We start from the raw sequence: 17,533 nt of genomic DNA, 5'->3' as shown, positions 1-17,533 counted from the left end.
AGTAAATTAAATAAAGTAAATATCTGTATATTTTTATCTCCCCTTATTGTAGTTATTGTAATTATGATTATTGTAATTATTGTAAGAATTGTACTTATTAAGATAGTTCTTAAGCTCTGAAAGGCCCCTCTGGGAAGAGTTTAATAAATTATTGTATTGTATTGTATTGTATTGTAAATCATTTTAGTCTCTTTGGTTTGGTTTTCGTCATTGTTTGTGTTGGGACCAAAGCCTCAGTGTGTTGTCATCAATTTCATTCTAACGGACAGCTTTCACGTTTATTTCTTCTGTCTGTGTTTCGAGCTCCAATCATGACGAAAAAGCATTTACCTTTAATTAAAACTCGGACCGTTCGCCCAGATGTCCCGCTGGAAGCTGAGTCACCGTCGATCTTTCTAGAAGAAAAAAAGCTGAAATTAGAGTGCTTATTCTAACGCTTAGCATCACAGCTTGGCCAAAAGTCCGTGGAGATGGACATTTATGGGATCAACGGCTCGCGTTCACTTACCAAATTATGATTTGTCTGCGGCGAATAAAGACATCACAGTCAGAAACAGTTTCTTAACTCGGCTAGGAGGTTTTTCGATAATTTCGACGAAGATTTTTGATCCTCAACATAAAATCCCAGATCAACAACATAAAATCTCTGATCAAAAAGACCAAAAGGCAAACATATCACGAATGGTTGTAAACTAGACTACTCAATTTCCTTACTCATCACTTCGTCACGTAGCTTTAAAAATTAGAAGTTAAATAAAAAATCCCTACCATTCCTCACTTTTTTGACGCCGGAGATCGCTTCTCGGTTCAGTTAGAGATAATTTGTAGTCTGAGTTAAGTGACGGTCCCGAGAAGTTTATGGAGCTGAATAGCAAAGTTATCTTTGTTCACCTTTTACAATGCAATCTGTTTCTTTTAATTAGAGCCCATGTTACTCTTTAGTCTTTGTTCATATCCCTTGAAAAAAGCTATCGCATGATACAACATTTCTTCCCAAGTAAATTTCATATTCCGAACTTACCTTTCCGAGGATAAATGAATGTCAATAAATAAACGGCCTGAAGAATGCAATGTCTTTGCAGTTACTTTTTAGAGTCAAATTTAGGGAATAAATCATCCAAAACTGCAGGTTTTCATGAGAGCTACAAAAAGGTGTGTTGGAGACCAGTCACTCCTTCACAAAAGTTTTCACAACACTATGCTTCATTTTAATATATCCTTTCTACGTGGGAAAACACCTGCGTTTCTTTGATAGTACTGATTTTGAGTGTTTTCTTAATTTAGCATCAAAATATTAATTCAAGTGCGATTACTACAATTATATCACTTTTTTTAGCCCTTCTCTTGAATTGCTCCCAAAGTATACTTTTTAAAGGATTCATGATTTCATTTAGCTGTTCTTATTCGCCACACTACTTGGCGGCACCTATATATTGCTCTTATAATCAGTCGACATTGGAAAAAGACAGCGTCATAACCATACCACTCAGTATTATCACCAGGCAAAGTATATCTGTAAGAAGGGATAACACCATCCTCGTAAAGAACTCATTGACGACATAACATATGGGATTGGAAATGAATACTACTCTATGATTACCTGTGGAGGCGCGGTGGCCTCATGGTTAGTGCGCTCGACTCCGGATCGAGTGGTCCGAGTTCAAGCCCCGGCCGGGATATTGTGTTGTGTTCTTAGGCAAGATACTTTACTCTCACAGTGCCTCTCTCCACCCAGGTGTTTAAATGGGTACCGGCAATTTAATGCTCGGGGTAACCCTGCGATGGACTAGCATCCCATCCAGGGGGGAGTAGAAATACTCCTAGTCGCTTCATGCTACAGAAACCGGAGTTAAGCACCGCCCTAATGGGCCACTAGGCTCGTAAACAGACATTACCATACTATTACCTTCCATATGATAAAAAGTAGAGCGGTCCGAACGTGGAATAACTCGTTTTTAGTTCCTACATTAAAGTAACGCAAACCCGCGAATTTTCAAAGCAACGTACGTTTTATTAACAACCCATGCCAAGTGAGAATTCTTGTAAGGATAGTTTGGTGAAATGTATTTGTCTTATGTGTACAAGTGATTTAAGTATCTTCTACCAATTGTCTCCTTTACTTGCTATCCACGGCTAGGAAAAATATCAACTTCTTACGGCGAACTCTCATTAGAATGTACAACAACAAAAACGTAGTATTTACAATTTTTTGATCTTCGCACCGTGAGAGTTTTCTCTTCAACGCTTCGCAAGCACACTTGGCTTCAGTTTGAAACGACAATGATTCTCATGATTAAATATTGTTTTAAATGAGACTAAATATTACGACTTAATATATTATGGTACTTGGTCGTCTTCAGAAATTTGGGCAGGATCTCTGCCATAATCTGACGAAAAAGATTCATCCCGAAAGTACAATTCATCCTAGAATATAATAATCCCTTCATACGAGTAAGAGCTCCCCCGCCCCACCCACCCCACTCACTACCGCATTTCGAACGAGTGTCGAAGAAACAAGAGTAACAAGAATTAACCTCTTGACCTCTACGAGTGACCAGCATCTAATTTCTCTTCACAAGATCACCGCTGAATCACACATTAAGGTCAGGAGAAAAAATGAATGATCACCAACTAAGGGGTCGACCATTCAACTTTTGAGGGGGGCGAGTGGGTGATTTCTGGTTATCAAGATATTTTTTTTCTAGTAATCTGCTGGGTAGGATATTTTTTTCCGTTCTAAATGCTCTTTTTTTCTGTTACATTTGGGCTGCATTCAACTTTTTTCTTCCAACAAGCTCTGGCAGGAAATATTTTTTCAAAATCACCCACCCCCTCCCTGAAGGAGCTCTTCATAGTTGTACAAATTCTCCTTGTCAGTTGCTTGAGAATTATATGGAGAACAGTATGGAGAATATGCACACTGATCAGAGGACTAAGTAATAGAACACATTTTTCCGGGCCCTATTTAAACAATAGAGTGTTTCCGTCGAGGAACTATCAGACCGATAGTTCCGAGACATAAACACTCTATTGTTTTTATTGTTCACCACTAAATTTTCTTCCGCGCCCACAGCTTGTCACAAATGTCAATAATTCGCAACTGTACATTGGCTAAATAATACGTTATACCTGTCAGAATTGAAAAGTCACTGTTTTTCCGATCTGCCGACCTTCGCGGCCGTCAAACTATTCAAAACTTTTGACGGATGAGTAGTATCAATCCAGGAATTTTCCGCGGACGGGCACTATCCATCCGGGTATTTTCCGCGGGCGGGCACTATGGGCTGACAGTGTCTCTCACGGATGAACACTGATCGATTTAAACCAATAAGAACTGGAGAAAATTTAGTGGTGAACTATAACACGTGATAGGGCCCCGAAAAAATGCGTCTTGTTGCTTCATTGACCTAACTAATTACATGCGGGCTCCATAACCTGATAAAGCATCCGCTTGGTAACTGAATTGACCAATCAGACGATGTGTACCACGTTCATTGTTATAATGGCCAATCAAGACAACCAAAGGAAAACAAGGAGCTAAGATAAACAACGAAATTAAAAAAAAAATGTGCGTGAAGAAACGAGCGTCCAAGTCCCAATGGTTTTAGTTTTGCATCTGCTTGGTTTAGAAAACGGCGCGAATATCTAGGACCAATGTAACCTGAAGTACTCTCAACACACAATCAAAGTTGTTCAATAACTTGCAGAGCATTTTCCCCAGTCACAAAGTACGAAGCAGACACGAATTAAAATGTAATGCAAGTGCCTCAATCCCACTGTGGTTTTCCCCTGGCAATCGGATTCTTTATTGGCCCAGTTGGGATAAACTTGGGTTGAACAAGCACCTTCTCTTCCGCGGCTTTATCTGTGGAGAACAGTGACAATTATGAGTAGACTATCAATAAAACAAAATGACATCATTATGGCGTATCAGCTGAGAAGAGAGAACCTTAATCAATCACTTGGAGACAATTATTGGTTGTCACGTGGTCATTTCTTTCGACAGATCAGGTAAGGGATAAGCACCGCAAAATGAAAACTTCAGGTATATCTGAACCACAAACCAAAATGACATGCGAAAAGAAAAAAAAAAACAAAAACACCACTTCAAGTGAAAAACACAATCTGGGTCTCACCAGGCTCATCAACTTCCGAAACAACCAGTCGGTCCCAGACTAGAATGGCCGTATCCAGGCCTCCCGTTGATACAAGTACGCGGTCATCATAAGTCCACCGAACGTTTGTCACGTGAGAGGAGTGACCTCCATATTGCCGAGCACGTGCCCCACGATGCTAATAAAAGGGACAAACGTATAATTCTTATCAACGCTACCCAATGATAACATCATGTGATATTGTTCCAGGTTTTCCACTCGGATAATTTCTCAAACGAACAGGACGTCTTGAATAGTAATCGGAGATTCTAAACCGAAAATTCGAATTGCAAATGTACCTTTTACCTTGGAGGATCATTCGTTTGTTTCTTTTTTCGTTCTTAATTTTGTGCATTACCTCAAAATGGACACATACTTCTTCTGTTCCTTTGTGATTGATCCATCCATCAAGAAAAAGTACACTAGTGCATACCTCAACTAGAAGCAACCGGAAGCGACCGCAACTGGAAGCGACCGCAACTGGAAGCGACCGCAACTGGAAGCGACCGCCTCCCAGTTAGCTCAATTGGTTAGAGCGCCGGGCTGTGGTGTGCGGGAGGTCGACGGTTCGAGCCCCGGCCGGACCGATACTCATGGTCTTAAAATAAGTGAGAATTTGCTACCTTTCTATAATTAAGAAATGGATGGATATTCTAGTCTTCTCGGATAAGGACGAATAAACCGTAGGCCCCGTCTCCTGCAGGGTTAGGGGTAGGAGACGTTAATTTCCCACGCACGAGATTACTGTTTAGTGGATGTCCTCCCCTGGGTGGGATTGGTGGGTGTTGGCCCTGAAAAGCCCCTATGGGGAGTGGTCAATTAACCTATGTCAGCAATATAATAGCAAGAAATTCGTACCGACACTGGGTACTCAAAAAGCTTCACCAAACCAAAATCATCTCCGCTGGCCAATAGGCCGCCGTCCTTGGAGCGACAGGTGGCGTTGACATCGGTGACGTCACTTCCGGGCGGGAAAACACCTTTAACAGTAGGACCCAGGACACAAGTGAACGTGGACCATTGCAGCCTCTCAATATCCGGAACACTTATGGTCTTTCGACTGCCAAATGGTGCCTCGTGAAATAAGTGTTCACGAGCTCCGGAGTTGGTTTGAATAAGCTTTCCTGAAAAATGACGCACTTCTTCATTGAAAACTATAACTCTCCACCAATTATCATTAAAAGTAAAGATGTAACAGAATTTTCAGGAGCATGGGAGAGAGGAAAATCTGGGTTTACAGTGAATGTTCAAACTAAGCTGTTCCGATTACGCGGTCCGATCTGTTGAATAAACTCACAGAGGCGATCTCTATAACGACCTAAGTTCTAATTTTTTTTTTACCTTTAGTGTCCCAGTCTAAGTGAGTGATGTAACTAGAACTTCCTTTACAGACACCAGTCCGTCTGCCCCGCCTCACGCTGTAGATATCCACGAAGTTGTCGTGTGAACCGACCGCTAACAATTTACCATCTGTTGGAGTCAAATAAAAAGAAATTTAGGGGTATTTCTTGGCCTACAGGCGCGTAGCGTCCTCTACGCATATAGGCGGATTCATGCTGACGTTATTGTTTACATTTTTGCTCATTTGAATACGGCTTTGCGTAAAGAAGGAAGCATGTTAGATAGAAATTGACTTCAGGCAGCTAAAGAGCTAGAAAACCTTAGTACATGGTGAAATTTTTAGCTCTTTGGGTGTAATATTCAAGGAGAAATAGTCCATCAAAAACTGCAACATTTCTGGGTGGCAAAAGCGCTAATGAGCTCATACATTCTATGTAAAATTTTGAGTTTTTAAACCCATGTTGCACAAAAAGTATTGAATACATCGGGCTCGTATTCATTGGCCGAGTTAATCGTACTTTGAACTTTCGATATTCAGAACTGTTTTAGCTCCATCAGAAACTGAATTGCTTATGCTAATCAGGCAAATATTGTAAACAAGGATTCCCCTATACGCACGTACGTACTTGAAGTGACCAGAAAAATTTGAAAACAATGTTGTGTTTGCGCCAAGTTTGCTCAAAATAAGGGCAAGACACTTTATTCTTCGCTTGTATTCACACAACTATTTCAAACAAGAAATAAAGAACGCAGTATTTTTGCTCAGTTTACTTAGGTTTCTAGATCATATGTACTTTGTGCGTACTTGAAAAGCTGACCACGCTACGCGCCCGGCCTTAATTATATTGCATTCATAGGAAAAAGAAGACTTTTATTCATATGGAATAAAACAAAACCATTTTGTGGACTCTGCAAAATGATCGAACTGTTGACGATCGTAATTTTGCAGACAGTTGCCACAAAGAGATACTATTATTACAAAACTTTTAAAAATTTCATGATCCTTTGACGGATGTCAACTATTTGTAATGATTATCTCCATACAAGTCATAAGAAAGTTTACCAGGTGAAAACTTGATATCAGAAATGCCCTCCTTTCTGTCCTTGAATCCAACAATCTTTTCCAATGATTCCGCATCTAAAATGAGGAAACCACCATCATTCTGACCGACAGCCACAGTAATACCATCTGGGGAGTAAGCCACAGCACGACCACCTTTCTTCAGTTTCTTTACCTACGCAGAGTACAGGTAGAGGAATAGATAAAACGATGTTTTTCTTCTCAAATAACCACATTAATGACAACATGCAATGTTGTGGCTCGGTGTTTTGCATCTTTTAAGAAGCTACATGATGAAATTAAATCATCCCTGAGATTTTGTAAAACTCACCTTTTTTAATCTCAGTTTAGTTAGGTCCCAGACTCTAAGTGTCTTGTCATCGCTGACGGTCATGCACTCATCATCTGCTGGATGTGTGTCTAGTCCCCAGACTTCCCCTTCACCGTGACCCTGATGAAACGTAAATGAAAATGATGAAGTTTACAAAATAGATCAAATTAACGTGCAAGGCAACAACTTCCAGAAAAAAAAATCATGAAAAAGACAGCTACCTGCACCAAAATTGTCATCTTGCCATCTTCTTCAATTTCAATGATCTAAAATAAACATTGTTTGGTGCATGTACTCATTGTTAGTAGGGATTCCAGATGAAATAATTAAACTCTGATTCTATCTGCCGACACTGAAGGTCTTAAAATAACTGAGGAGAATGTGCTACCTTTCTATAAGGTCAAGAAGTGGATAGACATTCTAGTCTCCTCGGAGGACGAATAAACCGTAGGTCAAGCTGGAATTTCTAACCATTTTCACTGCATTACCGCAGTAGGGTAGGACTAGAACGGAACATATGCGAACCATGTGAGTAGTCTACCCAATAAATCCCACCCATCCCACCCCAGGGGAGGACATCCATCACACAGTAATCTCGTACGTGGGAAATTAACGTCTCCTACCCCTAACCTTGTAGGAGACAGGACCTCCATTTATTCGTCCCTATCCGAGAAGACTAGAATATCTAACCATTTCTTGATGTTATAGAAAGGTAGCATATACTTCTCAATTATCTTAAGACGTTGAGTGTTGGTCCAGCCGGGACTTGAACCCAGACGACCTCCCGCATAGCAGTCCAGCGCTCTATCCATTGAACTAACCGGGAGGCGGTCCCGTCTCCTGCATCTATTGATTAGTTAATTTGGTTAGGCAGGGGACGTTAAAGAACCAACATCACGAGATTACTGTGATGCGGTCTGGCCTGTTTACTGGGACTGAATGGGGGGGGGGGGGGCATCTGTTAGATTCACCTTTAAATTGATTGTAAACTGCTTAGTAGTCTGGTAAAGTCCCCCGCACAGCGTTGTAAAACGCCATGAGCTCAGGATATGAGCGCTATATAAATAAAAGTTACTATTATTATTATTATTAAAATGAGCACTCCAGATTTCATAATTATATCATAATAAATTCGTGAGTAAATCATTTAGCCAAATGAATAAAACCTCCTACTAAACAAATGCATATACAAATTTCATTCCACTGACTCCTTTCCAATCATCTTGAAAACATGCTTGCCATGTTGTTTGGGGACTGGTGAAGAAAGGAACGATTAAGTTCTCCCTGTCTTGCACTTATTATGAACTTGAAGATGACTGGGAATGAGTCACCCCTTACAGAACTAATTTAAATACAAACCAACCTCATCATTTCCAGTGCCAATTAGTATTTTCCCTTCATCAGTGTGCAAGGCTCTAACTGGTGGCAAATTCTGTAAAAGAACTGAGCCTGGATTCATGGCAGCATCTTCCACCTTGAATGCTTTCAGACAGTGTTCAAAAAGTGGATCCCACATGGTAACCACACCATCTCTCCCACCAGTCACATAGCCCTGAATTTTACAAACATGGAGTGTTATGATTGCTTTTAACACTTACAATCCAAGTTGTATGCAGGATGCTTGTACTGTGTGAAACAAGTCATGACTTCACTCTTCACTGAATAGGCCATTTTACAGTTGTGTACTTAGTTGCCAAGCCTTTGATTCAGAGTGAGGTTAAAGATGACCTTGTTGTGATAGAGACCTGTATCTACTTAGCATGATAACAAAGTGATTTACATTTGAAAGGCAGCAAGGTTTGTATCATAACAAGGTCATCCCTAGCCTCACTCCCGTTCAAAGGCTTGGCAACCAAGCACACAACTGTAAAATGGACTATTCCCCATAGATAGGAGTAGGAAATCATATTGCAAAAGGTCTAGGGTTCCAATTCCCTCAAAGGGGACTCAGATATTTTCACAGCCCCAAATTTATAAGACAACCAATAACAACCTTCTTTGAGGAGTACTATGATCTACACAATGATTCCTTTCCTTTCCTTTCCTCAAGGGTAACTTTCAACACAAAAAGTTGAGATATCAACTATACAAATTTATGTACTTTCTTTTAAATACTAGTCATTAATGCTAACATGATGAATAGAAGATTTTTAATATCAAAACACAGTCAATTAAACTAAACAACTTACAGCTGCCAAACACTGCTTGGTTAGACAGACAGAGGCAGTCAGATCAGAAGGACAGAAGAAGATGAAGAAAAGAAATAGGTATAAGGTTTTTTCACTTAAGAAAGTTTTATTGCAAGCCACACACTCAAATATGTAACACTGAGTAAGAGACACATGTATCTGAAGGCAAGAATATTAAATTGCTACATCTCCCCAACAATGAGATGCATATCAGATGTACATGCAGGAAAAACAAATTCTTATTAAACGTGTTATCAAAAACACATTTAGAGATATCAGGTAAGTCTTGCTCAATACAGTGTCTCATAATTTTCAAGGCTAAGATTGAGGATGTCAAATTTGCAAGAACATCCCATTTAATACTGTCAAAGTTACACTTTCAAGTGTCCAGGAAGAAACTAGAGAAGAGACAAATTATATTTTGGGACTATATGATACTAAATGATGCTAATATGATGCTTATTCAAACCTTTTGCAGAGAGCTGAATTACAGGTTTGTTACAATGAGATGTTGTTAAGGTTGAGAACAGACGTCTGCATTTTCTCAGGTGCCTCTGGCAGCCGCTTCAGTCCATATCGATCTCACCTTTCCACCCATCCCACCCCAGGGGAGGACATCCATCACACAGTAATCTTGTGTGTGGGAAATTAACGTCTCCTACCCCAACCCTGCAGGAGATGGGACCTCCATTTATTCATCCCTATCCGAGAAGACTAGATGTTATAGAAAGGTAGCAAATTCTTCTCAATTATTTTAAGACCTTAAGTGTTGGTCCGGCCAGGACTCGAACCCTCTACCTCCCGCACAACAGTTCAGCGCACTATCCATTGAGCTAACTGGACGGCGGTTGTGGATATCTCCACAATTTCAATTGCACAATACCTGTTGTTTGAATTGGCTAAGTGAGTACATAGCACACACAGGTCCTTTGTGTGCTTGCACTGAGCGACGTAGAGTGGTTCCTTGCCACACGTATACTAGTCCTGTATCACTCCCAGTAAAACACAGGTCATCCGTGGGACTGTGGCAAACACACAGCATAGTTGCAGCAGTACCAGCCTTGCCAAACGTCACAGGGCGCTTCTCTAGCTTTGAATCTGTAATCAAAAAGAAGATCTTAATAGACAATTACTGTTCCCTATAAAAGCACTTTTTTTTTATTTCTGAATATTTACCAGTAAGTTGACAGTGAATGCGTATTAGTCCAGAAAATATTATCCTATACTGGAAAAATATTTGGATATTTCCCTTACAAATAGGCTCGATGATTTAAAAAATTTGATTACTTTTTTGTGTCCAGAATTTAATGTGCTTCTCTCCAACAGACACCAGGTAGTTTACATTGAATGGATTCCACTCAATAACAAAGATCATGTCCTTGTGGCCACGTGTTGATGCCAGTTTCTCTTCCTTTTTCCAGTCCCAAATACAGATGCTATGATCATCATCCAAGCCAACGTCAGCTAATTTCTTTCCATCTCCTGCATCAAGAAGATTGAAGCCAACTGAGAACTGACTTAAATAATTATGCTACAAGTACATGTAGCAACAACTTGAGCACACTACAGCATCAAGAATGTTTTACTTCAGCAAAGCACCTCACTGTTCTCTGGAAATGAATTTGTAATGATGAGGCTCTTCACAAGAACACAGTATCCAAATCAAAAATATTAATAAAATATTACACCAATGGAAGCCAAACACCAACTAGTGTACTCCTTTATGGCTAGGGTTTGAGTCATATTCATTCAATATACTATCAATCAAATTCAATGTCCATCTTTGAGAAAAGACTGAAGTAAGTTTCTACTCTTAGTTATTAGCATTGTATCATTGAAACTTGGGAAAATTAGAAAATATCTAATTAAGGTGCATGCAAACATGATCACATGGTGCTTGCACAATCTAAACAAAATGTCATTCACAGTACCAATCATTCTATTTTTGATAGGCAACATATAATCAACATGAAGTACCTGAGAAGTCGACACAGATGATACCTCTCCTGTGAAAGCCCTTCAGCACAGACACAGTCCTCATGGAACTGGCATCCCAAACATGAGTCTCTGCTTGTTTTCCCACCTATACCCGGTAATTACCAGTAGGCAACAACGTGCAACAGTTAATAAACAAAGTTCGCATAAAGACAAATTTGATATTTTTAACAAGTGTCCTCTCCCTAGTGCCTTTTTTACCTAAACCATATAGTATTTTTAGATACAAGAATTCACCGTGGCAAAAAATGGGAAGATATCAGACCCTGTAAAATTGCTAACTGTAATTTTCATTATATGTAGCTTCTATATTTAACAATTATTCGCCGAAGGCGAGGTGAATATCGTTGAATAATCCCCGAGACAAAGTCGAGGGGATTATTTGACAAATTATTCACCGAACCTGAGGCAAATAATTGTTTTAGTATAATTTCAGGGCTGAACAACAGAGAAATTTCTAAAATCATAACATTTTAGTAACATTTATTAACATTTTATTTTAACATTTTATATAAACCGCGTGGATAAAATTATCTTCATTGTCTTTGTTTAAAAAGAAAGTGAAGCAGCAATTTATCAAAGATTACTAGACATCTGTGTTGTCAGATGTAACTTTAAAATGGAAATAATACTATTTTGCAATGTATGAATTTTAGTCTCTTAATATACCAGTAGTTTGTCTTTGTGTGCATTTCTGTGTTTCTTTGTTTTTGTGTCCCTGACCTAAACATTTATACATATTTTCTTTTAACTGGCTGCCTGGCATTTTTAACTCTTAGGTTATTTCAGGCAGCCAGTGCCCCTATCATTGTCTGTACTATCATTATAAATTTTTCTTTCTTGTATATTTTGGGGTGAAAAAATAAAGTTGTTGTTGTTGTTGTTGTATATAGCATCATATAAGGAACTGCTTGACCAATCTGATTGCTGGAAACGTTAACTCTTTGCTCAGCTCTGAAATTATACTAAAAGCAAATAGCAAACCAATAAATAGGATAAATGTTTAGTTTTCAGTGACCTGCCCTGTAGCTACGAAGTCTTTGTCGTCATGAATCGTCAGACAGAGAATATCATCTGTGTGACCCTTGTAAAACCGCTGCTGATGACTGGCTGGACTGTATACTATTCCAAGAGCTGCCACGTGGAATACTATTTCATTTGACTGTGTGTAGAATAAATTGTTGCATGCATTGTATCCATGATACCTGTGATGCAACAAAAGTGCAAGACCTAATCAGATTAAAAGCTATAGGATAAACAGCTATATGTAAAATCTGAGATTATATGGAGGACTCAATGCCACTAATACCTATTAATTAATTGCACTCTGAGTATCAATATTATTCTGTCGAATTTTTTAAAATCATGATTCCAGAGCAGGAAAACAATATTTTTGATTCTATCCCTTATGCCATTATTTCCACCCTCTTCCTTGAGAAAAATTGAACTTTGCTTCCCTTGATTGTACAGCATTGACTGGGAAAAGGGGTTATTGTTTCAGGGGTAAAATGTGATTAATTCTAAAGGTCTTTTTCATCTATCCACTTAATACTGGCTAATTAAGTTAATCTGATATGTCAATCAATCTGTTGTGGATTCTAGCTTAATGGGCACAGAAGTTTCTGGACTAATAATAGAAAGCAGTTCCTTCTACAAAAAACTTGATCTTTCTTGCCAACATACCCAAATGCAAATTTGAGATCAAGGCCTTCATTAGGACCCCTCTTTCCTCTTATTGGACTGACTGATCGTGGACGCTCTTCCTCTGATACTGTCTCTCTCTTCACAGACTTGGACAACCTTTCATAAATGCAATTAAAAATAAGAGTCACATAAAAAACAAACAGCTTAGACTGTAAGGACTTTGCCTGTAAGCTTCACATAAATGCTTTTTAAAAGCACTTGCAAAGCTTGAGTTTGCTATCATCAAATATACAATGGGTTTCACTTAAGAATGAAACCTTACCAAGAGTGCTGCTTTCTGGGAGACTCTTTGGAAACAAATGGACAAGAAGCTTGATCATGTGCCAAAGAAAGACAGGCCTTACAAAGGACAGCTCTCCGTGCATCTCTAGATGATGCCATAATCCAAAGATTCTCATCCACAGTGCTCCAGTTTTTTAGTTCATTCTGAGATGCTTTACGCCTGAATGCTACATCATACCTTTGCCAAGCTCTCTTATCTTGGCATTCACGGTATAACTTAGTTATTATACCCTGATATGCCAGCAAGTCTCTAATACGATTGTGATAATCACACGTAAACACGGCAATATAAGCTGCCATGCAATCAGTCCATTTTGTAATGTCATCAACTCTTTCAGTCTCATCAATATACTTGCTGCTGTCTGTAATTTCTTTTTCAAGGTTTTCTGGAAGAAGTTCCTGAAAGTTGACATATTTTCCTTCTCGGATTTTAGCAACAATTTCTTTGGGTATGGGGGGTTGGCCAGTGTGCACCTGAAAGTCAGTGATGGGAAAGTGGTGTGCTTCAAAGCTTCTGTTCAAAGATGAATTTGATCTTCCATTAGCTGCAGCCTGCCATAAACTTTCAAAGCTTTTTGATTGGCTTCCAGAAAAGTTTAAAGAGGCATTTGGTGTTATGGAAGAGTTATATTTATCATATTCATCTTCGTCATCATCATCATCATCAGACCATTGCACATGATGGTATCCATTCCTCTTCTCTGGGGAAGGTGATCTACCGTTGATGTTTCCTGAAGAATCATTTTCGGAGCTAGAAAGGAGCGTCTCCCAAGCTGCTTTGGAGCTTTTCCCCCTTCGTCCCTTCTTAACGGGGGTTTTTGCTGACTCAACTTTCAATTTTTCTCTTGTAAACATTGTAAAAACGCTGAAGATAGAGCTTGATTGATTAAGTTCACGTCGATTTCGAATTCCACCACCAAGTCACGCTAACAAAATCGATCTGAACTTCTCTGGAACATTTGAACTTTACGGATCATAAGTGACAAATCCTTCATCAATCTTTTTAACAATCAATAATCCATCTATTTCTCCGATGACGAACACCAAATTCGAATAAATTTCCATGTGAGCTACAATGACTTTAATTTGTTTTCCTAAGAGGCCATCGGTCAACCCTACTTTTGCAGTTCTTGTGATGCTAGGTAGCTAAAAACCCTCTTTGACCCTGATATATGGGAAAAGTCTTCAAAGATTAGATCTGATCAACTTAACATCCATTTAAAAATAAAATAAGCTCAAATATTTACGCTAATAAACTTGAGAGCTGAGGAGAGCTGAGCTTAGCAGTTTGTTGATTTCTGTTTACCTGCTCTCCTCTGTGAACCGCGCTTGGAAACTGGACTTGACTTGAAACCGAGGCAACCGGGAATTATATTATGGTCTGAGCCCGAACAGCTCTCTCTCTCTCTCTCGCGATCGCGATTTTCCGCCAGGTATGGACAAACATCGCTCAAAAATCTGACTGCATCCGCTTCTGAAATTGCGTTTACCCATATTTTTCTCCATCTTTGAATAAAGCAAGAACTATTCTTAGGGTCTACGTAATTATTTTTATCCTGTGGATCGAAAACTGCTTTTCATGGGACTTGTTTTGACGCTTCTGCTGACGCGAGTGTGTTTTGTACTATAGGATTCAACATGGTGCGAATTAATGTTTTAAGCGACGCTCTAAATTCCATATGTAATGCTGAAAGACGAGGAAAGCGTCAAGTTCTTCTGCGGCCCTCCTCGAAGGTCATAATCAAGTTTTTAACCGTAATGATGAAACACGGTAGGTGAATTGGAAACTAATTTCTTCCTCAATGTAGCACTAAAGAGATCTAGCCATTTATATGCCTCGAACACGTGTTTATACTGCACACAAATACAGGAAGGTTATTTTTAAGTATTCCAATTGTGCGACCTTTGCATAGCTCTCTCTGCCCTTCACGTTATGTGGTTTTTGACCAAAAAATGTTTCAATCTTGTCATAAGTTTACAAACTGTTCTTCACTACTACCTATGCCAGACTAATGGCCTAGCTAATTTGGTTTTATCGACTAAGTTGACAATGTAAATTGGCCACCATTAAGGTTTAAAGCTGATGATTTGTGCGTTAGCCCTTTGTGTTCATGGCCTAGATACCTATAGGGGTACATGTAAATTGTAGAGCTCTATAATTGTAAATTATAGAGCACTTTTACCTTATGATAAATTTGAGTTGATTTTGAGGTAAGGCTTTTAAATATATTGAAGGTTTTAAATATTATTTTAGATGAGAATATAACTGTTTTTTTGGCACTCCCAAGTGAAGATATATAATCTCCCATGTTTTTTTTAATTATTATTTGGTTCATCTCAGGTTATATTGGTGAATTTGAAATTGTGGATGATCACAGATCAGGCAAGATTGTTGTTAACCTCACTGGACGATTGAACAAGGTTAGTACTATTATTTTTATACAGGAAGAACTGTCTGCAGAGTATGGCAGATGCACATGCAATTTTTCCCCTTCTTACCATACATTTCACTGCAGAATCACCTTTGCATGCATGGGATCTAGTAGAGTTTACCATACTTTGCAGACTGGTAAGTAGATATGAAGTTAGGTAATGTGAATGAGAGGACTCTTGCACTAAACAGACTCAAACACTTACACCAGAAAAAAATGTTAACCCAATGGTGTTGACGACTTATCATAAGATCTGCATTTGTGAAAAGCTGACTGCAAAAATTGAAGGGAGTAAGTTTCTTAAGAAACTGTGGTGCTGCATTGGCGGGGGTAACAAGGTAATTTGGTTATATCGACTGAGCTGAAATTGTAAATTGGCCACTGTAACGGTGGCCAATTTACAATTTCAGCTTAGTTGATATAACCAAATTGCAAAAATTAAAAACTGTAATTAACTTTGAGAAATTAAGAAAAATCTGCTGTTTTGGACAATTTCTTCAGGCTTAGACTGAATATGTTGTTTTGTCGTTGATGAAAATAATTGTATAAATCTTGAAAGAATCATGCAAAACCAATGATTTCTATGAAAGTCTCTCTGTAGCAACTGTTTCTTTTCACAAGGTTCCTATCATTATACTCATCCAGAAGGCAGAATTTCAGTCATGTAGAGTAATTAAAGGAGTTTCTCTGATATGATGAACCAATAGCATTGGTGTTGGGTTAATTTTGTTTGTTTTTTTTAGTGTGGTGTCATAAGTCCTCGTTATGATTTGAAAGTTCACGACATTGAACAGTGGGCAAGCAATCTTCTACCATCAAGACAGTTTGGGTAAGTTTAAGTATTGTTGAGATGAAAATGAAAAAGTTATCAATCCAATTGATATCCTAGTGGTTTTGGTATGGGATGGTAATTTGTATAGAGGGTGGCATTACACACCACCACTAGGCCTGGAATCAAAGATTGAAATGAAGCCTGACGCTAACCGGCCAACACCATCCAAAGATAAATGGTTTTAAAATAAGTGCAAAATCTATTTTCTAGCATGATGGTTCAGGTGAGTTAAGTTAGATGGCATAAACTAAAATTTTTTTAATTGTTTCTGGGATTTTCCGAGGTTAAAATATCTTTAAAACTGATGTTCTGAGCAGTCTTACTGGTCTTCCACCATATTGACAACATTTAAACAACCTGAGGAAGACCAGTAAAACTGTTTGAAACGTCGGTTTTAAAGATATTTTAACCTTGGAAAATCCCAGAAACGATTCCAAAAATTTTAATTTTTACAAAGATGAGAGGTGAAAGTTTAGGAATGACATAAACTAATTTTGTAAATTGGTGAAAACAAAGATTTGTTTTGTAGATGATCACACAGGAACGGTAATTGCTCAAAAAATAGTTGCTTTCTCGTTCTTGTATTTAATGACAACATTGTGTTGTTACAGGTACCTTGTGATCACCACGTCAAGTGGCATCATGGACCACGAAGAAGCCAGAAGAAAGCACACTGGTGGAAAACTTCTTGGGTTTTTCTATTGACCAAAATCATCATAAATAAACAGAGAAAATTCCTGTCCAAAGTCTTGTCTGATACACGTGGTTGCACATTTACATATGTTGCAGTTCTAACTGATAGCAATTTTCTTGTTGCCCTGCAAGGCTGGTGTTCAGATAACTAGGCGAGCGATCCTTTTAGGTGTGCGTTTAAACCTGCAACATGCCGTGGGCATCTGCTTTGCAGTGTTTGTACAAATAATCCTCTTCCTCTGAACTTATGATTTACTTGTACAATATGGAACATGCAGAAGCTGTCTGGTAAATGCTAAAGTCACCCTGAAGAACTCATTTATTGGGTCAAAAATTATATCTCATAGGGTTCAATTAGGCTCGATAACCTGAAATTCAATAATGTAACGTTCTTCCCTTTTATTCGATGTAGTAAAACCACGAATTTTCGAAAGGAAAATTTTGTTAAGTCTTAGACCCCTAGCAGTTGCACTGTGGGTGATTCTTCTGTCAAGTAGGCCTACACATGGAGAGCAGTCTT

General features: G+C 38.7%; 2 protein-coding genes across 4 annotated transcripts; one reads left to right on the top strand and one right to left on the bottom strand.

The window, feature by feature from the left end:
- Positions 1 to 3,627: 3,627 nt before the first annotated feature.
- LOC111341713 (echinoderm microtubule-associated protein-like 6) lies at positions 3,628 to 14,376 on the bottom strand. Of its 3 annotated transcripts, none has more exons than XM_088737170.1 (15): positions 13,037 to 14,059; positions 12,754 to 12,870; positions 12,089 to 12,275; positions 11,053 to 11,158; positions 10,363 to 10,557; positions 9,959 to 10,173; positions 9,076 to 9,090; positions 8,250 to 8,438; positions 7,108 to 7,152; positions 6,887 to 7,006; positions 6,559 to 6,730; positions 5,496 to 5,624; positions 5,013 to 5,278; positions 4,137 to 4,293; positions 3,628 to 3,865 (listed from the first exon to the last, which is right to left on the bottom strand). In XM_088737170.1, exons 1-15 carry the CDS (start codon positions 13,909 to 13,911, stop codon positions 3,768 to 3,770), a joined length of 2,886 nt encoding a protein of 961 aa, XP_088593296.1. In that variant the 5' UTR covers positions 13,912 to 14,059; the 3' UTR covers positions 3,628 to 3,767. The 3 variants fall into 3 exon arrangements, with proteins under 3 accessions (XP_088593296.1, XP_088593297.1, XP_088593298.1); XM_088737171.1 differs by having other exon boundaries at positions 9,076 to 9,087; XM_088737172.1 differs by lacking the exon at positions 9,076 to 9,090 and having other exon boundaries at positions 13,037 to 14,376.
- Positions 14,361 to 17,066, top strand: LOC148721325 (small ribosomal subunit protein uS8A). Its single transcript, XM_088737175.1, has 5 exons — positions 14,361 to 14,489; positions 14,687 to 14,827; positions 15,398 to 15,477; positions 16,232 to 16,317; positions 16,932 to 17,066. The coding sequence occupies exons 2-5, from the start codon at positions 14,695 to 14,697 to the stop codon at positions 17,023 to 17,025; spliced, it is 393 nt and encodes a 130-aa protein (XP_088593301.1). The 5' UTR covers positions 14,361 to 14,489; positions 14,687 to 14,694; the 3' UTR covers positions 17,026 to 17,066.
- Positions 17,067 to 17,533: the final 467 nt, after the last annotated feature.

This window comes from Stylophora pistillata, chromosome 10 (assembly GCF_964205215.1).
Source record: "Stylophora pistillata chromosome 10, jaStyPist1.2, whole genome shotgun sequence".
Lineage (NCBI taxonomy): Eukaryota > Metazoa > Cnidaria > Anthozoa > Scleractinia > Pocilloporidae > Stylophora > Stylophora pistillata.
Note: the sequence above shows the minus strand (reverse complement) of the source record. Positions and strands in the feature narration are given on the sequence as shown.

Excerpts from the sequence above, each read along its gene's own strand:
- LOC111341713 (XM_088737170.1), bottom strand. The coding sequence starts at position 13,911 with ATGTTTACAAGAGAAAAATTGAAAGTTGAGTCAGCAAAAACCCCCGTT. Across the intron at positions 12,276-12,753 it reads GATCTCAAATTTGCATTTGG|GTATCATGGATACAATGCAT; the intron begins GTATGTTGGCAA and ends GTTGCATCACAG. Across the intron at positions 5,279-5,495 it reads CTTAGACTGGGACACTAAAG|GAAAGCTTATTCAAACCAAC; the intron begins GTAAAAAAAAAA and ends GTCATTTTTCAG.
- LOC148721325 (XM_088737175.1), top strand. The coding sequence starts at position 14,695 with ATGGTGCGAATTAATGTTTTAAGCGACGCTCTAAATTCCATATGTAAT. Across the intron at positions 15,478-16,231 it reads TCACTGGACGATTGAACAAG|TGTGGTGTCATAAGTCCTCG; the intron begins GTTAGTACTATT and ends TGTTTTTTTTAG. Across the intron at positions 16,318-16,931 it reads CTACCATCAAGACAGTTTGG|GTACCTTGTGATCACCACGT; the intron begins GTAAGTTTAAGT and ends GTGTTGTTACAG.